Raw genomic sequence first — 26,705 nt, forward strand, 5'->3', positions numbered from 1 at the left:
ACCCATCCTTTAGTTCAGTCGTCTCTCTCCCACCCCACCCCCCTTCCCTGATCTCCCACTGACTTTTAAGGTGTGAAAGCCGTGACCCCGTGGCGGTTTGGTGTGTGGTCTGGTGTCTGGCCTTTCCAGCTGTGCATGCAGTGGTAAATCCGGGAGATCAGTGCCCCCCCCCCCCCCCCCCAACATGGAGCCTGCACCGGCCGCCTGGAATCTCCATCACTCCGCTCCCAGCCAGGTGGAAAGAATAACGCAGTATAGTCAATGCTGCAACTCATTTCCGAAAAGGGAGATCCAAAATCTGAGTAACCTGCTCGAGACCCCCGTCCTCCGCTTCTCCCCGTCCTCACATGACCTCGCCTGGGACGCACACGTGCGCTGGAAATCCAGGAGGGTGCAGTAACCCTATTGTGTGTCTATGGAGGGGGGTGCAGGTTTATAGGATCCCTGTCTGGCTCTGGTCACACCGCGCTCACGTCTGCCGGCACCTTCCTTTCTTCAGAAATATGCAAATGTATTGAAATTATTCAAATGAGCCCCGTGTACTTGGGTCGGCCTGTTCCAGTACATCTAATATTGGAGAAGAACGGCGCCATTGTGCCCCTAGAAATCGTGGTATGGAAATGAAGCATTGGGTGCAGGCGTCCTGCAGGTTCTCAGTTCCTTCCTCTTTCTGAGATCTATAGGGTTAATTAAACACTTGCTGAGACCCCGTGCAGACTACTGGGGGTCCGGGCAGTGGGGTGCCCCCTTATTCATACCAGGGAGCCCTATTCCTGCCCCGTTGTCGGAGTCTGTTTATTCCTTTTCACGTGCGGTGTTTACTGCAGGTGCCTCTAATGGCCCCCGGGGTATGGCGGTATCTCGGGGCCCGTTGTGTGTGCATCTGGTGGAATCTGCAGACAACAATAACCATGTGCAGAGATGACTCCTGACAATACCCAGCTCGGGGGATGGAAACGAATGCAACGCTCGTGCATAGAGGGTCTTCAGGACTTGGTCAAATTGGCATCTTTTTCAGCTAAGCGGTGACCCCTCTGTCTACAGGTCATGGCTGGTATTGCAAACAAGTTCTTTTGAAGTGAATAGAGCCAAGGTGCAATACCATGCAAATCCTGAGGGCAGGTGTGGCACTGTTACGGGAAGAACGTAGCCCCTTCTAATCCAGTACAACTCTTTTAAAGGGACGATTTAACAGCTTCCTGCAGAATTTTATTTGGGGTGAGCCTTGTTTTTTTGGACTGGTCCTGACCTGGTCACATGATCAGTCGATCCCAGTTCTATTCTGCCAGGCCCCCTGTCCTATGGGGCCTGGCAGAATAGGTCATACTAAGGGCTCGTTCACACAGAGTAAACGCGCCGCGCATTGTGGCGCGTTTACAGCACGTGTACGCCGCGGTTTTTTACGGTGCGCGATTATACCGCGTAAACGTGGCGTTAATGCGGCGTAATCGCGCACCGTAATAAAACGCGGCGTACACGCGCCACAATGCGCGGCGCGTTTACTCCGTGTGAACGAGCCCTAATAGTAAAGCCGTAATGGAGGTGTAAGGAAGGCAGATCAATTGGGCTGCAGGTTCTGATCACATGACCCAGGGTCGGAACCAGTTTGGAAATTTGAGGTTTGACTCGAAAAGAGCCCCAGTCCCAAATAATTGGTTGAACAGTCCCTGGATAAAACCCTTTAAGGTGTGAGATTGCTGCAATGTATCCAGTCCAGGATCTCTGATACATTGTAACAACCTCTGTGCTGCGGATGGGTTTGGCTCACCATATATTGTCCAGATTGGATACAATTGTAACGAACTTTCAGCTGTGAAAATTAAGGATGAAAAACCAAAGCCCCCTGTGATTCCCGCCCGTCACACAATGGCAGCGGCTCTGGTGTTGGGCTGCTGTGCCTGGCAATGGCTGACATGACATGTTGGTTAGCGGTGATGTGGCGGGCGCGCTGGCAGAGGGTCTTACACATCCAGTAGACTGTACCAGATTAGATCTGCACATTCTTGCCCACGCGGCTGGCACCCAGCGCACTGTCATTGTAAGCCGGTTTGCGGTGCCAGCGCACAGATCCAGCTCACTGGTGCGCTCACTGCACATCGCTCCGTTTTTGCTTTCTTGGTCTCGATTCATCTCTTTTTCTTCTTATTGAGCCTAAATTACACGCCGTACTGCCCGGGCTGTAAACACTGCGGCTTAGCGGCCTGGCACGTGCGCCAGCCGAACCTGTAGCCAGGTGATACAGCCCACTGGTGTAAGTCTATGGTAGCCATGGCCAAAGTCGTCCTGTCCTCCTTAGTCTGGTGAGGGTTAAACCTCCCCCATGGGCCTAAGCCTAGTGCCAGAACGGGCCGGACCGTGTACCCGCAGGGGCCCTTTAAGATGAGCGGACATAACAGGAAGTTGCATTTCCAGGTCTTTTCTTCAGGAAATGCTCTCGAAGAGGCCATCGGTGCTCTCCAGTGTCCTCGCCTCGTACGGGATTCTCATCATGGGATTTCCTGGGGATTTACGCCTTTGTTCCGACATTTCGGTTTATTTTGGTGTCTTTTGGGTCCTGTCATGTAGTGGAGAGGTAACGGGGGAGGGGAGGAGGGGGTGCACATTGTCCTGTGGGCCCTACCAACGGGGCATATAAGGTAAAAACTGAAATATCCTCCTGGACAGGACATCAGTCAGTCCCATGTAACCTGTGTACGTGTGATGTGAGCTCAGGTTACACGGGACATGCCGGGGGGGGGGGGCTGAGCCTATATTTGGCCGGTCAGTCCGTCTTCGACGTGAGCCAAGACACTCTCTGCAGACCATAATATCTAGGAACGTTCTCCGCCTATACAAGGGCCTGGATCTTAAGATGATTTATGTCTTGCAGAGATCGGGAGAGGTTTGATTCCGTTGCCCTGATGGCTATGGGCAGCTTATTGTATCCCAGTCCCCTATAGCTATATAGGCAGAGCCGCAGTCGTAGTCAGGACTTTTACTGTTCCGTTGCAGCGTTGCGTTGGCTGAAGTGCAGCCATTGGTGGTGGTTTGAGATTTCGTGGGCTCGTCCATTTTGGAAAATGAATTCGCCCTTGCGGAGTTGCTCGACCGGTGTCCCGCTGCTGCAATGTATTTGGAGAGTTTAGCAGCCAATCTTTAATCCTCCTACAGCGCCCCCAAAGGGCAAATGTAGTATTACTTTAATTTAAAACCAGAATCCTCCAGAGCAAGATGGTTTTTGTAGCCATTGACAGTAAATGTTACTTTGTACTTAATTGAAGATGTTTGTAGTCTGTAACCATAGAGACACACAGTCCTGCACAGGAGCTGCAAACACAAAACGGGACGAGCCAGGTTTTGTTTAAAGGGTTTTTTTTATTGGGGGGGGGGGGGGGTTATCCTATTAATATTATAAATGTGAAAGTTTGTGAGTTTGTGTGTTTGTGTGTTTGGATGTTTGTTATTCAATCACGCAAAACCCGCTCGACCGATTTGGCTGAAAGTTTCCACAAACATAGTTAATACACCCGATTAAACAATAGGCTACTTTTCGTCACAATAGCGCACATACGTTTGTGCCAGGACCCCCACAAAACCCAAACTCACACCACCATCTCTGCAATCTCACACACTTTGGACCATAGCAAGCCCCAAAATTCCTATTGCCCTCTGCAGCCTCGCCCCTAACCCCACACAATCTCATATACATAGACTTTACCACTTTGCCCCTCACCTTACCGATACTCCAGGAGGCGCTCTTTAACGCTCCGGAGCAGCCATGTTTGCCGACCCCCACCGCTCTGACAATCCGCGACACCGCCCACCCATGTCAATACCCCTAGGAAGTCTAATAAATGCAAAAAAAAAAAGTTTTAAAAAAAGTAAAAAATATAAAAACAAATAAAACGGATTAAAAATGCAAATCACCCCTCCTTTCCCTAGAACACATATAAAAGTAGTTAAAAACTGTGAAACACATACATGTTAGGTATCCCCACGTCCGAAATCGCCCGCTCTACAAAGCTATACAAAATATTTTTCCTGTTCGGTAAACGCCGTAGCGGGAAAAATGGTCAAAAGTGCCAAACCGCCATTTTTTCACTGTTTTGATTCTGATAAAAATTTGAATAAAAAGTGATCAAAGCAATAACATTTCCCAAAAATGGTAGAACTACAAAATACACCCGACCCCGCAAAAAAAGACGCCCTATACATCCCCGTACACACACGTATAAAAAAAGTTACGGCTGTCGGAATATGACGACTTTTCAAAAAAAAAAATGTTTTAACACAGTTTTGGATTTTTTTAAGGGGTCAAAATGTAAATAAAACCATATAAATTTGGTATCCCCAGAATCGTAACGAAACACAGAATACAGGGGACAGGTCATTTTGGTTGCACAGTGAACGCCGTAAAACCAAAGCCCGTAAGAAAGTCGCAGAAATGCATTTTTTCGTCAAATACACCCCATTCAGAATTTTTTCCCTGCTTCCCAGTACATTATATAGAATAAATAATGGCGGCATCAGGAAGAAAAATTTGTCCCAGGAAAAATTAAGACCTCATATGGCTCTGGGAGCGGAGAAATAAAAAAGTTATGGGGTTTAGAAGGAGGGGAGTCAAAAACGAAAATCAAAAAATGCCATCGGCGGGAAAGGGTTAACTTCAAATACTTCTGTCCCAAAGTCACTATGTAAAGTTTCTCACAACACCGTATATATAGCAGCTCTAATACAAAGTAACTGCAACACAAAAGTCTCACGTATTGTCTGAATTACAGCAAAAACAAGATACAAAGTTACATTTCATATCCCAGACCTTATACACAGTACGAAAACCTTACCCGCGCCTGTATATACCCACTGCTACAATCACCGCAGACCAAGTCGCGGGTACCAGCTAGTACATTATATGTATGTATATTGATCATATCTCTTCCTGATCATTTGGATGGATGAAGGAGGTGCCTGGTTTTAGACAGACCCTATTAGGCGGATCTGAGCTGAGGCCGGGGGTCCCTTATTCAGGACCCTCATCTGTCTTATACTGCAGGACCTCCAGGCCCTTTAAGAGTCTATTAACTACTTGTGTGCTGCCTGTGGCCGCTTCAGGGAAGTCGTGCTGGATTTTCTCGTGACGGAACTTCTGAAACTTGATCCCAAGTAGTCGCCGCTTTGCATAAATCAAAACAAGGTTACCGCTGTTATGGCGACCGGGGAGCGTTGTCAGCTCGGGCCGCGGGATGATTTCTCTAGTGATGTCTGTGCCGCGATCCCTGAGCATGTACAGACGTCTCCAGTTATGTAATGTCGCCGCTTCTCCTCGGTTATGGACTAAACATTAAAAAAAAAATAACTTGTATTTTTGCTACTTTTGGGTGCGCGGATTCCCTGCATAAACATCCCAAACCATGTCTACAGCCTTAAAGGGAATGTCCACGGCGATATTGATTTTTGGCGCCATACCTAGTATGGTGGCTGTATTTGGTATTGCAGCTCAGCCCCATTTACTTGAATGGGACTGTGCTGCGGCCTGGTCATGTGACGGATAGGTCTGTGGATGTGGAGCTCAGTGTCCTAGTCGCAGATAACTCCATGTCATTGTGGTCAGTGATGTAGTCCTGGGGCTTGTGCACACGCGGTGATCTGTACATGTATGATCAGAGACCAGGGAGTATGGGTGTGCGGTCACGCTTAGGCACATTGTACGATTCGGGTAAATCCCCCTCACTGCTCCTTTAAGGGTCAGTCCTCAGGTAGTCGTGGGCCGGGTCTCCCATGGCGGTGTCTCATATGTCGGCTCCACGTTACCCATTTCACTTGCAATATTTTACACCTTGATTGTCTTCAGGGTTTTTCGATTACACCCCCCACGTACGGCCTGGCTGTTACCATGGCAGCAGAGGGTGTCTGAATGGCACGATTAGCGCGAGGCGGACTATGGTGGGGAGGTAGCGGGAGACGGATCTGTCATAGGCCCTGAGATGAAGCTGACGCCAGCGACAAACCTTCACCCGCACATCACACCTTCTCCTAAATCCTATTCCTGAAGGATTCACCCTTTAGGGTCTCGCACAGAAGCATAGCCTGCAATCCAAGTGTATATGTCAGATAGATAGATAGATAGATAGATAGATAGATAGATAGCAAGCATAGAGGATTCTGGACCTTGTTTGTTAGCATGTATCTTCCCAAACAGATAGTAATAGATTGTATTCCCCTGTCCTACAGTCGGCCTCTCCTGATATGGCTGATAACAGATAGTAATAGATTGTATTCTCCTGTCCTACAGTCGGCCTCTCCTCTCCTGACATGGCTGATAACAGATAGTAATAGATTGTATTCTCCTGTCCTACAGTCGGCCTCTCCTCTCCTGACATGGCTGATAACAGATAGTAATAGATTGTATTCCCCTGTCCTACAGTCGGCCTCTCCTCTCCTGACATGGCTGATAACATATAGTAATAGATTGTATTCTCCTGTCCTACAGTCGGCCTCTCCTCTCCTGACATGGCTGATAACAGATAGTAATAGATTGTATTCCCCTGTCCTACAGTCGGCCTCTCCTCTCCTGACATGGCTGATAACAGATAGTAATAGATTGTATTCCCCTGTCCTACAGTTGACCTCTCCTGACATGGCTGATAACAGATAGTAATAGATTGTATTCCCCTGTCCTACAGTCGGCCTCTCCTGACATGGCTGATAACAGATAGTAATAGATTGTATTCCCCTGTCCTACAGTCGGCCTCTCCTCCCCTGACATGGCTGATAACAGATAGTAATAGATTGTATTCTCCTGTCCTACAGTCGGCCTCTCCTCTCCTGACATGGCTGATAACAGATAGTAATAGATTGTATTCCCCTGTCCTACAGTCGGCCTCTCTTGACATGGCTGATAACAGATAGTAATAGATTGTATTCTCCTGTCCTACAGTCGGCCTCTCCTGACATGGCTGATAACAGATAGTAATAGATTGTATTCCCCTGTCCTACAGTCGGCCTCTCCCCTCCTGACATGGCTGATAACAGATAGTAATAGATTGTATTCCCCTGTCCTACAGTCGGCCTCTCCTCTCCTGACATGGCTGATAACAGATAGTAATAGATTGTATTCCCCTGTCCTACAGTCGGCCTCTCCTCTCCTGACATGACTGATAACAGATAGTAATAGATTGTATTCCCCTGTCCTACAGTCGGCCTCTCCTCTCCTGACATGGCTGATAACAGATAGTAATAGATTGTATTCCCCTGTCCTACAGTCGGCCTCTCCTCTCCTGACATGGCTGATAACAGATAGTAATAGATTGTATTCCCCTGTCCTACAGTCGGCCTCTCCTCTCCTGACATGGCTGATAACAGATAGTAATAGATTGTATTCCCCTGTCCTACAGTCGGCCTCTCCTCTCCTGACATGGCTGATAACAGATAGTAATAGATTGTATTCCCCTGTCCTACAGTCGGCCTCTCCTGACATGGCTGATAACAGATAGTAATAGATTGTATTCTCCTGTCCTACAGTCGGCCTCTCCTCTCCTGACATGGCTGATAACAGATGGTAATAGATTGTATTCCCCTGTCCTACAGTCGGCCTCTCCCCTCCTGACATGGCTGATAACAGATAGTAATAGATTGTATTCCCCTGTCCTACAGTCGGCCTCTCCTCTCCTGACATGGCTGATAACAGATAGTAATAGATTGTATTCCCCTGTCCTACAGTCGGCCTCTCCTGACATGGCTGATAACAGATAGTAATAGATTGTATTCCCCTGTCCTACAGTCGGCCTCTCCTGATATGGCTGATAACAGATAGTAATAGATTGTATTCCCCTGTCCTACAGTCGGCCTCTCCTCTCCTGACATGGCTGATAACAGATAGTAATAGATTGTATTCCCCTGTCCTACAGTCGGCCTCTCCTCCCCTGACATGGCTGATAACAGATAGTAATAGATTGTATTCCCTGTCCTACAGTCGGCCTCTCCCCTCCTGACATGGCTGATAACAGATAGTAATAGATTGTATTCCCCTGTCCTACAGTCGGCCTCTCCCCTCCTGACATGGCTGATAACAGATAGTAATAGATTGTATTCTCCTGTCCTACAGTCGGCCTCTCCTTTTCTGACATGGCTGATAACAGATAGTAATAGATTGTATTCCCCTGTCCTACAGTCGGCCTCTCCTCTCCTGACATGGCTGATAACAGATAGTAATAGATTGTATTCCCCTGTCCTACAGTCGGCCTCTCCTCTCCTGACATGGCTGATAACAGATAGTAATAGATTGTATTCTCCTGTCCTACAGTCGGCCTCTCCTCCCCTGACATGGCTGATAACAGATAGTAATAGATTGTATTCTCCTGTCCTACAGTCGGCCTCTCCTCCCCTGACATGGCTGATAACAGATAGTAATAGATTGTATTCTCCTGTCCTACAGTCGGCCTCTCCTCTCCTGACATGGCTGATAACAGATAGTAATAGATTGTATTCCCCTGTCCTACAGTCGGCCTCTCCTCTCCTGACATGGCTGATAACAGATAGTAATAGATTGTATTCCCCTGTCCTACAGTCGGCCTCTCCTCTCCTGACATGGCTGATAACAGATAGTAATAACTTGTATTCCCCGGCACATTACACATAGATTATATAGGGTAGCCTCTCCGGATCTTTCCGGCTCTTGGTCTCCTCCCAGCTTCTTTGCTTCTTTCCCTTCATTTCCCGGCAGTATCTCAGTCTTAGGAATTCGCTTGCACATTTTCTCCTGACACACTGGAGCGGAGCAGCAGCAGTGGCGGTATTATTCCTGCATACTCAATGTGTGAATAAGTCCTGTGTTAGTCAACAGATCTCCCGTGAGTCATCCATCCCTGCAGAGAACCTGCAGCACACGCCAGCCCTGAGAAACCGGGAGGAGGAAGAAAAGCGTATTTGTGTAGGGATTAGTTACTGTAAGAGTCTTACAAGTGCATTTAGTGTGTGACATGAGCCTTGTCGGTATCCTGTGCTGGGAGCGGGCAGCTGCGACTGGTTCTGTGCGGAGTCCTCTGTAACTACTGCTGCTCTCAGGTCAGTATGGAGGAGTGCTGTATATACCGTTATACAATGAGAGGGTCCTGTTACTACTGCCGGCCCCATATATAAGATGTTACATTGTAACCGGGTCGTCTGTAAGTTCTGCCTGTCTCAGGTTGTTACATTGTGTCTCCCCTTATAATGAGGGGGTGCAGGTCTGTACATGCTGAGGTTACATTGTGGCAGACTTATAGGTCTGTATATACAATGTCTATATATACTTGGCTATGACGCACCTTCTCTGGACTCCTCTGCTGGTCCTGGTATATACATATATACCTCTATATGTACAGCTTCTGTGTATTATGAGATGTATTCTGGGTTTGTTACATTGTAGCTGCTGCATAACCTCACCCGCAGTGATCCTGCACTGTGTGCATAACTTCTGTGTACTCTGGATTTTGTTCCTGACGTATTACATTGTATTGGAAGATACCAAGTAACTAGCGGCTGCGGAGCGGGGGGTTAGTGGAGGGAGTATCCTGGGTTTGGGCTGCGCTATTTGTATAGGCGTTGTATACAGAGAACCGCAAGGTCTACCTGTTGTTTACACTCGGGGTCATGACTGGCTCAGGTAACAGAAGGTATACACAAGGTATACAGATACCAAGTGGTCAGTCATTGTGTGCCTGCTGTTTGTTTGGATTGTGTTGTCGGTATTAGTTACATTGTATCCGTGTGTTGTGAATTGTCATGTGGACGGTGCTGCGTCCGTCTGCTCAGCCCTGCCGTCCCCTCCGCTGCCCTGTGCACTCACCGGGCTTACATGGTGTTACATAATGACTGAGCCTGGCTCCTATATAGCGCCATTCCTCATTAGTTACGCCTGTCACTCAGCTGACTGTCATATGTTCACGTCTGGCTTCTGAATTCGTACACTGTACAGGGGACACCGAGCTCAGACCTGTATATAACACTGCTGCCCTTTAGGGTTTGGGGCCTGTATGGGGGCTTCAATGCTCGTCGGTCCCAGGTCTGAACTTGGGCCCTGTCTATAGGGGGATCTGCAGGTCTTGTCTCCTGGCGGGCGGGGGAGGGACCGCCTGGCCTGTGACCACCATCTGGACTAGTATGCATGTGTATGTTGAAGTCTAAAGGCATAACTGTTGGCCAAACCGATTTTCAGATCCGCGCCATTTCTATGTCAGACCATGTGATGCCATGTTAATTCTGCTCAGTCCCATTCAAGTGAAAGGGGCTGAACTACAAAACCAAGAGGAGACTATACAGTGTGTGGCGCTGTGCTTGGTACAAACTCTGCAGTCTCCCCTTCACACCGCTGATCTGTGGAGGTCCCGGAGGTCCGAACCCCCCTGAATACCCTCCCCCTAGTGGTCTAAACCCTGCCATATGATCTGCACCACCAGCTACTTAAAGGGGTTGTTCAGGGATAGAAAAACTGTGCTATCTTTTTGAAACCGTGCCACCCCTGTCCATGGGGAAGATCTGGTACTGCATGAGCTGCAATACCACACACAACCTGTGAACACGTGTGGCACTGTTTTTGGAATAAGCAGCCATGTTTTCGAAAGGGATTGACTAGTTCCTGCAAGAAGGGTTTGGGGTAAATGCTGGTTACTTTATTTTTAAGTAGGTGTGCATGTTTTGGTTACAGCGCCACACCTCTCCACAGGTTGTGGTGGGTACTACAGCTCCGTACCAGTCACTATGGTAGGGCTGAGCTGCAGTACCAACCCATTTATCAGCTGTATGGCCTGTCACTATGGGGGTGCCCGTATACATTAGGGATTACTGCTGTATATTAGAGGGCAGCCCCGATTCTGCCGGACCCCTGTATTTCAGGGATCGCTGCTGTCAGGTAGATGACTGCCCCGCAGCTGCCATAAATTACTGTAAATTTCTAATCCTATTAATCCCATTACATAGAAATCTCCCGACCCCCGGGGGGCTGATGTATAAACCTGCGGGTCACAGAGACCCTTCCCTGACTTCTGTATCCTATAGAGTGACTGCGGCATTGCCTGAAGATATGTGATCTATAGGACATAGAGCAGCGACATCCCCGGGCGGGCCGGACCGGGCGCCATCTCTAATCTCATTCCTTCTCTTTAGATTTACTGTCACGGAAAACCTAAAGTCGCCGCGTTATACGGATGTCCTATATGTACGGACATCGGGGATCTAGAATATTCCAGTGTATTTACAGTGCACATTTATGGGAATCCTACAAGGGCAAACTAGGCAAGATGTAGCAGAGCTGGGAAGCGCAACACATGGCAGAGGGCGGTGATGTCCGTTACATGGGACTGCAGGCTGTAGGTTATCCTATAGCTTGGTGCTGAGTGATAAGGACACTTATAGGACCGTGCCAGATAAGACAGATCCCGAGTGCTGAGCCTGAGGGGCGGCGTTGGCCCACTTTGTATTTCTACATTGATACCATTTACTTCACTGATACATTGTAACAAGCTCTCAGCACAGGTTGTAGGTTCGGTGGTTGTAGGTTCGGTGGTTGTAGGTTCGGTGGTTGTAGGTTCGGTGGTTGTAGGTTCGGTGGTTGTAGGTTCGGTGGTTGTAGGTTCGGTGGTTGTAGGTTCGGTGGTTGTAGGTTCGGTGGTTGTAGGTTCGGTGGTTGTAGGTTCGGTGGTTGTAGGTTCGGTGGTTGTAGGTTCGGTGGTTGTAGGTTCGGTGGTTGTAGGTTCGGTGGTTGTAGGTTCGGTGGTTGTAGGTTCGGTGGTTGTAGGTTCGGTGGTTGTAGGTTCGGTGGTTGTAGGTTCGGTGGTTGTAGGTTCGGTGGTTGTAGGTTCGGTGGTTGTAGGTTCGGTGGTTGTAGGTTCGGTGGTTGTAGGTTCGGTGGTTGTAGGTTCGGTGGTTGTAGGTTCGGTGGTTGTAGGTTCGGTGGTTGTAGGTTCGGTGGTTGTAGGTTCGGTGGTTGTAGGTTCGGTGGTTGTAGGTTCGGTGGTTGTAGGTTCGGTGGTTGTAGGTTCGGTGGTTGTAGGTTCGGTGGTTGTAGGTTCGGTGGTTGTAGGTTCGGTGGTTGTAGGTTCGGTGGTTGTAGGTTCGGTGGTGGTAGGTTCGGTGGTGGTAGGTTCGGTGGTGGTAGGTTTGTTGTTGTCATCTCTCGACACTATTGGTTTTCAGTCTCTTGATGCAAAGACAAATATTCATTGACTGAAGCAGAGATATTAATAAATAAAATACACACAGAGGGTCTTTGTGAACTCCGACCCCTCGCCAGGTTCATTGGTAGGTGCTGACCCCCTGATATCTCCTGTATTTGGTAGTGGTCTATCCTTCAAAGACCCCCACCAATCCTGAGAATTGCTGCTGCCTTGCTCTGTTTGAGAGCTGGTTACCTTTACTGACTTCTTTGCACAATGGCGCCCCCCTGGCCACCCACCGTACTGGGGTACTGCAGCGCATCTCCATTCAAGTTTATGAGGCCAAGTTCAAGCTGTGACGCTAAGGGGGGAATATTACCCCCTCACTTTGCCCCCTTTGTTCTCAAGGTCAGAGGGATCCAGGGGTCGGACCCCCACGATTGTAAAGTCATTGTATCTTTATTGACCATGACTAGACTAATGCCAATGACTGCTTGGCGTTCAGAAGGTTACGTCACCACCATTTTGTTCACTGGATGTTCCTCTACTGTCCACTAGGCCCCCAGGCCAGGCCCACCATTATGGTAATATCCTCCATGCACTTGTCTATAGTCTCTCCCACCCCCTCCAAAAGTGGAACTGCCCAATCCGTCACCTCAATCTGAGCGCCGACAACCCTTCTTGGGTCACCGATCGGTATCAGCCTGGTGACACGTCCTCTCCTGGTTCAGGGTCTGCTCCTGGTCATTGTATCCGTCACGCTAAGAATAGCCCAACACGTGGGCCTTGTCACTTGCAGAGTGATGTCACCGCCAGCGGTATCCTCTCATTGTTCTGCGCTCGCCCCCTCGCCTTGTCAGTCATTTGATAAACATGTGCCGTGTACGTCTCACCCCGAGGCTTCCATGTGATCAATACACGGCTAAATATAGAGGCGCTGATAGCACGCCGCCTTGACTTCCATGACCGAGACGGCAGCGGCTGCAGCTCTGAACCTCATGACAAAGCTGTGGCTAGAACAGAGGCCGGCTACAAACCTGGCACCGGACAGCGGGAAGGACATCAAGGGCTAGAAAAACATGGCGGCTTTCTTCCAAGATTTGTCACCCCTGTCCATGGGTTATGTCCAGTAATGCAGCTGAGCTTCATCGAAGGGAATGGAACGGAGCTGCAGTACCGGACCCAACCTGTGCATAATGTGGCGCTGTTTTTGAAAGAAAGCCGCTATGCGTTTCTAATCCTGGAGATGATCACCCGTTCTGTTGCTAGATTAGCCCTCAGAATAATTTTGGAACTTGGTTGCAGAGGCATAACATGAAGCTCCTGCACCCCAATACGAAATCTGTACCGGGCCCTCAACGGTGTCATTTTTATAGGTTCTGTATTGGCTGGTCTGAAGCGTTACCGCCGTAGGATGCCGCTGTAAAGGCGCACTGAAAGCGTGGGATAGCCCAAAAGCATGGTGGTCAAGTATAGGTCGTGGGGGAAATCTTCAGCACACGTGGATATATCCGGGCCACTCAAGGCTTAGGGGTGTTGTATTCTGTCAATGTGCGACCTGTATACCACGTACTTGAAGCTTAAAGTAGTTCTTCATCAAAAATTAACCTCTATCCTACAACAAGCCATTTCATTATTGACCACTAGGTGTCAGTATAGCAGATCTGTGTTTCCTATCTGTACATCTTGCTTTCCAGCCTGCTGTAAAGTTGTCATTGTTGTCTTCTCTATTGGACACGGAGCTAACGTTTCTTTCTGTTCCTTCTACAGTTCTGACGTCGGCGATATATGGAGCTGCTGAAAAACACCTTTGAATACTGTCACGCTCAACACCATCTCTCCGCATGAATTACACGCTTCGGCCGTTGCTCAGGAGCCGGGCCGCAGGCAGCGCACACCATTAGAGGCCTCTGTGCGCAGATCTCCTCCTGCAAAAGACTCTTGTGTCCACGGAGCCCCGCTCCCCCGTCACAGTCCGTCCCGGCTGTAAAATTCACAGTCTATCCAGATGGGGTAACGTGATCGGTCCAAAAGGATCATCTGCTTTGCCTCCGAACTGCCAGGACTCCTCACAAGAGATTTTTTTCTCTACTTTACGGAAGGAAAAGTCTAGAAGGAAAAGTATTAAGAACCTTGCGGAAGTTTCTGTCGCGGACGTTTTTGGAGTGTGACCTTGAGCCTTGTATCGGGGTGCGGGTGGTTGTCCTGAGAGCCGTTACCGCCTCCCGACCCCTTTACTGGTTTGGTTTTTTTTTAGATATTTTGCACAATATTTGTGTTTGAGTTTTTTTGTACGTTTTTATCTCCTCCTTTGTATCTCTTGAGCGTCTCGCCATGGCTCGGATTAATCGCCCGGCTCCAGTGGAGGTCTGCTACAAAAACATGCGCTTTCTGATCACCCACAACCCCACAAACGCTACGCTGAATACCTTCATAGAGGTGAGTGCTGCTCTGGGTGTGAATGGAGGGTTGGGGGGGGGGAGGGGTTGTGACACCGGGGCTCCGCACCGATCCATTGCCAGTTGTCTTCCCTGGGACACATTACATTACAGTGGGGGTCTTGGCAGTCGGACCCCGACCAGTCACTTACAGACTTATACTGAGGACAGGTTGTGAGTTTAAAGGGATCCTATAATTAAAACTCATTTTTTTTCTGCCTACCACATAGGAATACCCTTAAGAAAGGTTATTCTTCTCTCACCTTTAGATGTCTTCTCCACTCCGCCGTTCAGTATATAAATCAGTTATCGTCTGTATGCAAATGAGTTCTCTTGCAGCACTGGGGGCGGTCCCCAACGCTCAAACAGCACTGGGGGCGTCCCCAATGCTGCGAGAGAACTCTCCAGCGCCGCCTCCATCTTCTTCAGGAATGGGTCTTCTTCCGGCAGTGACTTCAAGCTTCTAGGCCTTGGGCAAAGCTGACTGGGCATGCCCTGTACAGTATTGTAAGCGGCCATTTTCTTGTGGCCAGCAGGCATGCGCAGTCGGCTACAAAGGCCTAGGAGTTTGAAGCCACCGCTGGAAGAAAACTCGAAGAAGACCAATTCCTAAAGAAGATGGAGGTGGCGCTGGAGAGTTCTGTCACAGCATTGGGGACGCCCCCAGTGCTGTTTGAGCGCTGGGGCCCGCCCCCAGTGCTGCGAGAGAACTCATTTGCATACAGGCGAAAAACAGGATTTTAACCAAACGGCGATGCGGAGAAGACCTCAAAAGGTAGAAGAAGAATAGACTTTCTTAAGGCTATTCCTATGTGTCAACTAGAAAAAAAATATTTTTAATGGTAGAAACCCTTTTAATTAAAGGGTTTTTTTTTTCAGACCTCGCTTTAGGATAGATCAGGAGTTGTCCCAACACCTTGGGCTCCCAAGGATCAGCCATTTGAAGTGGCGGTCTGAGTGCGGCTTCCCCTTCAAAGGCCATGCAATGTCATGTTTGTTAGTCACAGGGCAACTCTGTCCCTTTAAAGTGGTTTGGCTGAGCTGCAATACCTATCACGGCCACTAGAGCATGCACAGCGCCGCACTTGGATTTCTGTGAAGAGCTGATCGGTGGGGGTCCTGGCTGCCAGGCTCGTGCCAATCTTCAATGGATGGCATCTCTCTTATGGAAGGAGCATGTATTGATGAGCCCTGAGATCCCGCTCATTCCATATCACTAAGGTCCTGGGAGAGAAGCGGCCGCTGTCACATAGGCCCAGGCGTTAACACTTTCTGCCCGGCCCCTCTTCACTCGGTGGACACCTGGTGCTCTTGGTAGTGCCTATAAAGGGGCCTCCGCCTGGACGCTTGTGATTGCAGCTCTGGGGTTGTTGTAGCAGGGTTTCTCTCGGCCTTGTGACCATTGCTCCAAGTATGTTGACCTCGCTCCTCACGTCCTCTCTATAGTGATGTTAGCAATACTGCAAAGGCTCCCCGCTCATAAATGTGGCAGCCGGATAGTCTTGCAGCTCTGGTTGTGACTGGAGCGCAGTTCCTGTACACAGGTAGATACGTGCTGTAGGTTCTGCTGTATCCTCCTGTACACAGGTAGATACGTGCTGTAGGTTCTGCTGTATCCTCCTGTACACAGGCAGATACGTGCTGTAGGTTCTGCTGTATCCTCCTGTACACAGGTAGATATGTGCTGTAGGTTCTGCTGTATCCTCCTGTACACAGGTAGATACGTGCTGTAGGTTCTGCTGTATCCTCCTGTACACAGGTAGATACGTGCTGTAGGTTCTGCTGTATCCTCCTGTACACAGGTAGATACGTGCTGTAGGTTCTGCTGTATCCTCCTGTACACAGGTAGATACGTGCTGTAGGTTCTGCTGTATCCTCCTGTACACAGGTAGATACGTGCTGTAGGTTCTGCTGTATCCTCCTGTACACAGGCAGATACGTGCTGTAGGTTCTGCTGTATCCTCCTGTACACAGGTAGATACGTGCTGTAGGTTCTGCTGTATCCTCCTGTACACAGGTAGATATGTGCTGTAGGTTCTGCTGTATCCTCCTGTACACAGGTAGATACGTGCTGTAGGTTCTGCTGTATCCTCCTGTACACAGGTAGATACGTGCTGTAGGTTCTGCTGTATCCTCCTGTACACAGGTAGATACGTGCTGTAGGTTCTGCTGTATCCTCCTGTACACAGGTAGATACGTGCTGTAGGTTCTGCTGTATCCTCCTGTACACAGGTAGATACGTTCTGTAGGTTCTGCTGTATCCTCCTGTACACAGGTAGATACGTGCTGTAGGTTCTGCTGTATCCTCCTGTACACAGGTAGATACGTGCTGTAGGTTCTGCTGTATCCTCCTGTACACAGGTAGATACGTGCTGTAGGTTCTGCTGTATCCTCCTGTACACAGGTAGATACGTGCTGTAGGTTCTGCTGTATCCTCCTGTACACAGGTAGATACGTGCTGTAGGTTCTGCTGTATCCTCCTGTACACAGGTAGATACGTGCTGTAGGTTCTGCTGTATCCTCCTGTACACAGGTAGATATGTGCTGTAGGTTCTGCTGTATCCTCCTGTACACAGGTAGATACGTGCTGTAGGTTCTGCTGTATCCTCCTGTACACAGGTAGATACGTGCTGTAGGTTCTGCTGTATCCTCCTGTACACAGGTAGATATGTGCTGTAGGTTCTGCTGTATCCTCCTGTACACAGGTAGATACGTGCTGTAGGTTCTGCTGTATCCTCCTGTACACAGGTAGATGCGTGCTGTAGGTTCTGCTGTATCCTCCTGTACACAGGTAGATACGTGCTGTAGGTTCTGCTGTATCCTCCTGTACACAGGTAGATATGTTCTGTAGGTTCTGCTGTATCCTCCTGTACACAGGTAGATATGTTCTGTAGGTTCTGCTGTATCCTCCTGTACACAGGTAGATACGTGCTGTAGGTTCTGCTGTATCCTCCTGTACACAGGTAGATACGTGCTGTAGGTTCTGCTGTATCCTCCTGTACACAGGTAGATACGTGCTGTAGGTTCTGCTGTATCCTCCTGTACACAGGTAGATACGTGCTGTAGGTTCTTCCGTATCCTCCTGTACACAGGTAGATACGTGCTGTAGGTTCTGCTGTATCCTCCTGTACACAGGTAGATATGTGCTGTAGGTTCTGCTGTATCCTCCTGTACACAGGTAGATATGTGCTGTAGGTTCTGCTGTATCCTCCTGTACACAGGTAGATACGTGCTGTAGGTTCTTCCGTATCCTCCTGTACACAGGTAGATACGTGCTGTAGGTTCTGCTGTATCCTCCTGTACACAGGTAGATATGTGCTGTAGGTTCTGCTGTATCCTCCTGTACACAGGTAGATATGTGCTGTAGGTTCTGCTGTATCCTCCTGTACACAGGTAGATACGTGCTGTAGGTTCTTCCGTATCCTCCTGTACACAGGTAGATACGTGCTGTAGGTTCTGCTGTATCCTCCTGTACACAGGTAGATATGTGCTGTAGGTTCTGCTGTATCCTCCTGTACACAGGTAGATACGTGCTGTAGGTTCTGCTGTATCCTCCTGTACACAGGTAGATACGTGCTGTAGGTTCTGCTGTATCCTCCTGTACACAGGTAGATACGTGCTGTAGGTTCTGCTGTATCCTCCTGTACACAGGTAGATACGTGCTGTAGGTTCTGCTGTATCCTCCTGTACACAGGTAGATACGTTCTGTAGGTTCTGCTGTATCCTCCTGTACACAGGTAGATACGTGCTGTAGGTTCTGCTGTATCCTCCTGTACACAGGTAGATACGTTCTGTAGGTTCTGCTGTATCCTCCTGTACACAGGTAGATACGTGCTGTAGGTTCTGCTGTATCCTGTGAGGTCTATTGTTTATAACGCTCCTCCAGCACTTGTCACCATGTGTACAGCCAGGGACTTGGCAGCGAGCGGCGCGGAGCTATTTTTGTGGAGCCTGCGTAAACCGCCATCATCTGAAATCCCTGAGCAGCGTTTACCAGAGTGTGGACGGCGTCCAAGCACAGCTCTCCTCTTTATTGGATGTTTGGGAACCTAAACTGATGAGGACTAAAAATAAATTGGATTTGGAGAGCACAAAATACGAGGCTGAATTATCTGCAGAACATTAAGCAATTCACCTCGCAGGGTTTAGGCTTCATATTAACCCCCGTGAAGCCAAGAACATATGAGGGAGGACATAAATGGTGCGGGGCCACGTTGGGAAGAGCCGGGCTTGGCTTGTACCTACATAGAACTGTGCAAATACTCCAGTCACATCCAAAGCAGTGGCGACCATGTGCACCAGCTTTACATTGTGAGGGGTGCCTGGCAGACACCACATCTCCCACAATGCAACACAGCAACATGTCAGCACTTTATGATCAGAGGGGCTACCAGCATGGTCGGTGAGGGTGTCGGACCGCCGCGTATCATCCTATGGCAGCATAGCCCATGGTATCACATTGATACATTTGGCCCTCACTGATACGTTGTATTCACACATGGCCGATGGTCTCAACTGGATAAACAAACCTTCACCTGTAAGATTTAACACAGCTTTTCGTGGTTTTCTACCTCTGGACATTACACTGGCAGTAAGCGGGGATTGTGCAAGTGGTGAGGAATGGAAGCCCCTATAGAAAGACACAGACGTCAGGTCGAAGGGCAGGGACACTGATATTGGAGATGAATGGATAGAATCCATCTATCTATCTATCTATCTATCTATCTATCTATCTATCTATCTATCTATCTATCCATCTCATATCGATCTATGTAACAACCACTCATATTGTACACAGAGGGCCATAGACTGTACGCCAACAGGAAGAGCTTAGTCATTGTGTTATGAGCTGAAAGCCACAATTTGCCTGTATAGTCTGTTTATGTAATTGCAAATTACTCATGTCGCCAACTTCTGTCCCATCTTCACTCTGTTCTGTGTGTCATGAGAGGTTTTAGATATATCAGACCCCATATAAAATCATTAACTCTTCTGGGAACTGTAGAATTCCAAAAAATATAGTCAGTATGGCACAATGTGTACTGTGTAAATACATTACATTACTTACCCTGTATTATACTCCAGAGCTGCGCTCACTATTCTGCTGGTACAGTCACTGTGTACATACATTACATTACTTACCCTGTATTATACTCCAGAGCTGCGCTCACTATTCTGCTGGTACAGTCACTGTGTACATACATTACATTACTTATCCTGTATTATACTCCAGAGCTGCGCTCACTATTCTGCTGGTCACTGTGTACATACATTACATTACTTATCCTGTATTATACTGCAGAGCTGCGCTCACTATTCTGCTGGTCACTGTGTACATACATTACATTACTTATCCTGTATTATACTCCAGAGCTGCGCTCACTATTCTGCTGGTGCAGTCACTGTGTACATACATTACATTACTTATCCTGTATTATACTCCAGAGCTGCGCTCACTATTCTGCTGGTACAGTCACTGTGTACATACATTACATTACTTATCCTGTATTATACTCCAGAGCTGCGCTCACTATTCTGCTGGTACAGTCACTGTGTACATACATTACATTACTTATCCTGTATTATACTCCAGAGCTGCGCTCACTATTCTGCTGGTGCAGTCACTGTGTACATACATTACATTACATATCCTGTATTATACCCCAGAGCTGCGCTCACTATTCTGCTGGTGCAGTCACTGGGTACATACATTACATTACTTATCCTGTATTATACTCCAGAGCTGCGCTCACTATTCTGCTGGTGCAGTCACTGTGTACATACATTACATTACTTATCCTGTATTATACTCCAGAGCTGCGCTCACTATTCTGCTGGTACAGTCACTGTGTACATACATTACATTACTTACCCTGTATTATACTCCAGAGCTGCGCTCACTATTCTGCTGGTACAGTCACTGTGTACATACATTACATTACTTATCCTGTATTATACTCCAGAGCTGCGCTCACTATTCTGCTGGTCACTGTGTACATACATTACATTACTTATCCTGTATTATACTGCAGAGCTGCGCTCACTATTCTGCTGGTCACTGTGTACATACATTACATTACTTATCCTGTATTATACTCCAGAGCTGCGCTCACTATTCTGCTGGTCACTGTGTACATACATTACATTACTTATCCTGTATTATACTCCAGAGCTGCGCTCACTATTCTGCTGGTGCAGTCACTGTGTACATACATTACATTACTTATCCTGTATTATACTCCAGAGCTGCGCTCACTATTCTGCTGGTACAGTCACTGTGTACATACATTACATTACTTATCCTGTATTATACTCCAGAGCTGCGCTCACTATTCTGCTGGTGCAGTCACTGTGTACATACATTACATTACTTATCCTGTATTATACTCCAGAGCTGCGCTCACTATTCTGCTGGTGCAGTCACTGTGTACATACATTACATTACTTATCCTGTATTATACTCCAGAGCTGCGCTCACTATTCTGCTGGTGCAGTCACTGTGTACATACATTACATTACTTATCCTGTATTATACTCCAGAGCTGCGCTCACTATTCTGCTGGTGCAGTCACTGTGTACATACATTACATTACTTCTCCTGTATTATACTCCAGAGCTGCACTCACTATTCTGCTGGTGCAGTCACTGTGTACATACATTACATTACTTATCCTGTATTATACTCCAGAGCTGCACTCACTATTCTGCTGGTGCAGTCACTGTGTACATACATTACATTACTTCTCCTGTGCTATACTCCAGAGCTGCACTCACTATTCTGCTGGTACAGTCACTGTGTACATACATTACATTACTTATCCTGTATTATACTCCAGAGCTGCGCTCACTATTCTGCTGGTGCAGTCACTGTGTACATACATTACATTACTTATCCTGTATTATACTCCAGAGCTGTGGTATCAGTACTGGTTTCTGTTGCTGGATCTAATCTTGTGTATATAGATATCTGAGTATACAGTTTGCCCTGCCATGTGTATTAGCCTAAGGACAGCGAGATTAGTCCTATCTGTGATAGTTGGAGTCTCCAGGATCCATAAACAGCGTCTGTTGTACTGTATATAAGACCACTATTGCACCACTGGAGTCCTGTCACCTCCTGACCTCTGACCTGTCTCATTGTCATTGTAGCATTACATTATATAGTCTCCATACCCTTCATTGTGTTTTGTTACGTTCAGTCCGAAAAAAATTCTATCAGCAAAGCGAGTCATTGAGGGAACGAAACGTTCTGCAGTAATTGTGAAAATGTGATGAAATCCTCTCGGTGTTGTCGCCTCCTTCAGCTTTTCTTACCGTCTGTTGTTTCCTTCTAGGATCTGAAGAAGTACGGGGCCACCACGGTGGTGAGGGTGTGCGAGGTGACCTACGATAAGACCCCTCTGGAGAAAGACGGAATCACTGTCATGGTAAGACCATAATGGCGGCCTAGGAGGCGGGGCTTACTCCGTATAGACACCACATGTGTATAGATAAAGGCTTTGTTACATTGTATTTTTCTTTCTCTGTATTCCTTCTATCACTGGTATACGGCTGGTATACGGCTGGTATACAGGAGGTATACGGCTCTTACATAAGTAACTTGTCTTCTGTTTGCTTGTGCTAAATATAATGGCTGAAAATACCTGAAGGACGCTGCAACGTATACGGCACTTTCCACTGCGCTCCCCATATAGAGACCTTTACACCGTTGTCATATCTCAGGGTTACGTCACTACAGGTTGTCCTCCACGTTGATCCGTTATTACGCTGCCAGCTCTCCCGACTAGCAAGAACGAGCCTGCTGCAGAACCAGCGTTGATTTGCCGCAGGCTCGTCCTTGCTAGTCGGGAGCGCTGGCAGCTTGCTGTTACAAGGGAGCTTACTTTTTAGCTCATCTCTAGTCGTAATCACGAAACGTTGTAACCCGAGGACTACCTGTATATCCAATGTGCACACACGTGGTCAGGGGTATCCTAATGGATGGGTGAAATCTCCCACCCAGGACAGCAGGGGTTTACACCATTTCCCTAAATTTTGTGGCCATTCCCTACGCCTTGCAGGTGCTATGGAGAGGGTGAGGAGTCCTGAGCAGGTTCCCAGGGAATGGGACCAATCCTGCACCCTTGTCTCAAAGGGCTTCATAGCTAGCCATAGTTATAGCCCTAGTCTCGTTCCTAGCCATAGTTGTAGCCCTAGTCTTGTTCCTAGCCATAGTTGTAGCCCTAGTCTTGTTCCTAGCCATAGTTGTAGCCCTAGTCTTGTTCCTAGCCATAGTTGTAGCCCTAGTCTTGCTCCTAGCCATAGTTATAGCCCTAGTCTCGTTCCTAGCCATAGTTGTAGCCCTAGTCTTGTTCCTAGCCATAGTTGTAGTCCTAGTCTCGTGCCTAGCCATAGTTGTAGTCCTAGTCTCGTTCCTAGCCATAGTTGTAGTCCTAGTCTCGTTCCTAGCCATAGTTGTAGTCCTAGTCTCGTTCCTAGCCATAGTTGTAGTCCTAGTCTTGTTCCTAGCCATAGTTGTAGCCCTAGTCTCGTTCCTAGCCATAGTTGTAGCCCTAGTCTTGTTCCTAGCCATAGTTGTAGCCCTAGTCTCGTGCCTAGTCATAGTTGTAGCCCTAGTCTTGTTCCTAGCCATAGTTGTAGTCCTAGTCTCGTTCCTAGCCATAGTTGTAGCCCTAGTCTTGTTCCTAGCCATAGTTGTAGCCCTAGTCTTGTTCCTAGCCATAGTTGTAGCCCTAGTCTCGTTCCTAGCCATAGTTGTAGCCCTAGTCTCGTTCCTAGCCATAGTTGTAGCCCTAGTCTTGTTCCTAGCCATAGTTGTAGTCCTAGTCTCGTTCCTAGCCATAGTTGTAGCCCTAGTCTTGTTCCTAGCCATAGTTGTAGCCCTAGTCTCGTTCCTAGCCATAGTTGTAGCCCTAGTCTTGTTCCTAGCCATAGTTGTAGCCCTAGTCTTGTTCCTAGCCATAGTTGTAGCCCTAGTCTCGTGCATAGCCATAGTTATAGCCCTAGTCTCGTTCCTAGCCATAGTTGTAGCCCTAGTCTCGTGCATAGCCATAGTTGTAGCCCTAGTCTTGTTCCTAGCCATAGTTGTAGCCCTAGTCTTGCTCCTAGCCATAGTTGTAGCCCTAGTCTTGTTCCTAGCCATAGTTGTAGTCCTAGTCTCGTTCCTAGCCATAGTTGTAGCCCTAGTCTTGTTCCTAGCCATAGTTGTAGCCCTAGTCTCGTTCCTAGCCATAGTTGTAGCCCTAGTCTTGTTCCTAGCCATAGTTGTAGCCCTAGTCTTGTTCCTAGCCATAGTTGTAGCCCTAGTCTCGTGCATAGCCATAGTTATAGCCCTAGTCTCGTTCCTAGCCATAGTTGTAGCCCTAGTCTCGTGCATAGCCATAGTTGTAGCCCTAGTCTTGTTCCTAGCCATAGTTGTAGCCCTAGTCTTGCTCCTAGCCATAGTTGTAGCCCTAGTCTTGCTCCTAGCCATAGTTGTAGCCTTAGACTCGTGCCTAGCCATAGTTGTAGCCCTAGTCTCGTGCCTAGCCATAGTTGTAGCCCTAGTCTTGTTCCTAGCCATAGTTGTAGCCCTAGTCTCGTGCCTAGCCATAGTTGTAGCCCTAGTCTCGTGCCTAGCCATAGTTGTAGCCCTAGTCTTGTTCCTAGCCATAGTTGTAGCCCTAGTCTCGTGCCTAGCCATAGTTGTAGCCCTAGTCTTGTTCCTAGCCATAGTTGTAGCCCTAGTCTTGTTCCTAGCCATAGTTGTAGCCCTAGTCTTGTTCCTAGCCATAGTTGTAGCCCTAGTCTCGTGCCTAGCCATAGTTGTAGCCCTAGTCTTGTTCCTAGCCATAGTTGTAGCCCTAGTCTTGTTCCTAGCCATAGTTGTAGCCCTAGTCTTGTTCCTAGCCATAGTTGTAGCCCTAGTCTCGTGCCTAGCCATAGTTGTAGCCCTAGTCTCGTGCCTAGCCATAGTTGTAGCCCTAGTCTTGTTCCTAGCCATAGTTGTAGCCCTAGTCTCGTGCCTAGCCATAGTTGTAGCCCTAGTCTTGCTCTTAGCCATAGTTGTAGGAGGGGGGGGGGGGGTGGCTAATATGTCAGCTTATGATATTAATTTGATCACAACTCCCATTTATATCCTGTAGTAGAGTAGCCATTCAGGACCCTAGAAAAGCTGGGTGGTAGTGCCTGTGTTTCCATTCCACTCATTGCAGCGCAGCCTAATATGTCAGTACCAGTCTCCGCCCGGATTCCTGGATGGCATACTTGGCACTGCCAGCCTGTGCGCTGATGGGTGATTTTCCAGTCTGTTGCCCTTCACTATACAAGGATTCCAGGAAGAGTTGCGCGGCTCCGTCCTACGAAGCTTTGTTGGTTCGTCGTCGCCGCCCTTTAATCCTCTAAAATCTTCTCTCTGTGAAGCGGGCGCCCGTCCTAGAACATCACACGTTGCGATGGCAGAAATCGTATAACCCGCTTGTGCGGCTCATGAAACGGCTCGGAAATCTAAATAAACGCCCTTATCTCTTCCCCGGCCGCTCGTGTGTTTACAGGGCGCTATAAATAGCAGACCTTGCTGCAGCGGCTGATAGCCCGGCTATATTTGTCACTCTAATGAGAGCCGTGGCAGCTCCGGCGCTGCACAGTGGGGGCATTGTCACAGGCAGGAGAGGGAACGGCTGCCATCCAGCCTGGGTGTCCTGTGGATCTCTGCTCAGGGGTTTCATGGTGCCGCCTTTAGGGACGGTTCCTAGAAACTCTTGAAAGAAAAAAAATTGCAACAAATGTGAATATCTGAAATCCGTAAATTCGACATCTGCAGCAGACGCCTTGGTCCACAACCCAACACTCTGCAGCACGTCCCTGATATATGAACCCAACAATCTGCAGCACACCCCTATACATGAACCCAACAATCTGCAGCATGTCCCCGATCCACAACCCAACACTCTGCAGCACGTCCCTGATATATGAACCCAACAATCTGCAGCACGCCCCTGATACAAGAACCCAACAATCTGCAGCATGCCCCCGATCCACAACCCTACCATTTGCTGCACGCCCCTGATACATGAACCCAACAATCTGCAGCGTGCCCCCGATACATGAACCCACAATCTGCAGCGTGCCTCCAATACATGAACCCATAATCTGCAGCATGTCCCCAATCCACAACCCAACCAGTTGCAGCACGCCCCTGATACAAGAACCCACAATCTACAGCATGCCCCCGATATATGAAGCTAACAATATTCAGCGTGTCCCCGATACATGAACCCACAATCTGCAGCGTGCCCCCGGTCCACAACCCAACCAGTTGCAGCGTGCCCCCGATACATGCACGAGGATTGTGACTGTCGCTTTCCATACATTTTATTGCACATGGATTTAACACCTTAGAGGAAGACATCCATAATTGTCGCAGCAGCCATGTACTGTGCTTCCCTGTCCTGTCTTGGGGTCCCATAGTGGCAGGAATATGAGGTTTTGCTTCCGTCGCCTCTGCTTGCTGACAGTGAATAGAAATCCTGGGTTTTGTTTTTTTCTTAACCCAGAGACAGTGAAGCCGCACAAGGCTAATACACAATTGAGTTTTATGCTTGCATCCAATCTATATAATCGGCCTGATACATCTTTGCTGTACTGATACATTGTAACAAGCTGCCAGGGCAGGTTAGAGATTACAAGGCATTTAGCTCACAGAGGATCTTCTGGGCTGGATACAATTGTAGCCGATTGCTTAGATACTTTATATCCTGGAGGACTGTACTCGGCTACACGAGCAGCCCCCGTTACGATCAGCGCCTGGATTCTCAGCTGTGAGGCGGGAGCGGCAGACTTCCTGTGAGTTCCTGCACTGTATCTACCACTCACTATCCCACCCAAAAACTGCTGCAGCCTGTGGGTTCCCGTCTTCCTGCCTTCAGACTTTGCAGATGTTCAGAAACCGCCACAGTCCGCAAAAAATCCTTCTAGAACAATTAACTGACTATAGGACTGGGAGGAGGGGGATGCAGCTGCAGGCACTCACTCCATCGTTTACTTGTTGCCATTGCTCCCTTTTTGTCTCCTCTTTTGCTGACCATAACTTGCTCTCTATTTGACGGCGCAGTCAAATTTTTCTCACCCCACTTTGTGACTTGGAGACAATTGGCTGCAGCAGGAGCCCTTCTACCCC

The 26,705-nt window shown here is 48.2% G+C and overlaps 1 protein-coding gene across 4 annotated transcripts in view; it reads left to right on the forward strand.

Annotated features, from left to right (window-relative positions):
- Positions 1–26,705, forward strand: part of PTP4A3 (protein tyrosine phosphatase 4A3) — a 67,590-nt gene that overhangs the window by 37,417 nt on the left and 3,468 nt on the right. For 3 of the 4 annotated variants that reach the window (XM_075270041.1, XM_075270043.1, XM_075270040.1), the window contains 2 exons: positions 13,881–14,549; positions 21,883–21,975. In XM_075270041.1, coding sequence (XP_075126142.1) covers positions 14,445–14,549; positions 21,883–21,975 — 198 coding nt within the window. In that variant the 5' untranslated portion in view covers positions 13,881–14,444. Of the gene's footprint in view, positions 1–8,955; positions 9,043–13,880; positions 14,550–21,882; positions 21,976–26,705 lie in introns of those variants that run through there. The other variant, XM_075270042.1, reaches the window with a different exon arrangement.

This window comes from Leptodactylus fuscus, chromosome 4 (genome assembly GCF_031893055.1).
Source record: "Leptodactylus fuscus isolate aLepFus1 chromosome 4, aLepFus1.hap2, whole genome shotgun sequence".
Lineage (NCBI taxonomy): Eukaryota > Metazoa > Chordata > Amphibia > Anura > Leptodactylidae > Leptodactylus > Leptodactylus fuscus.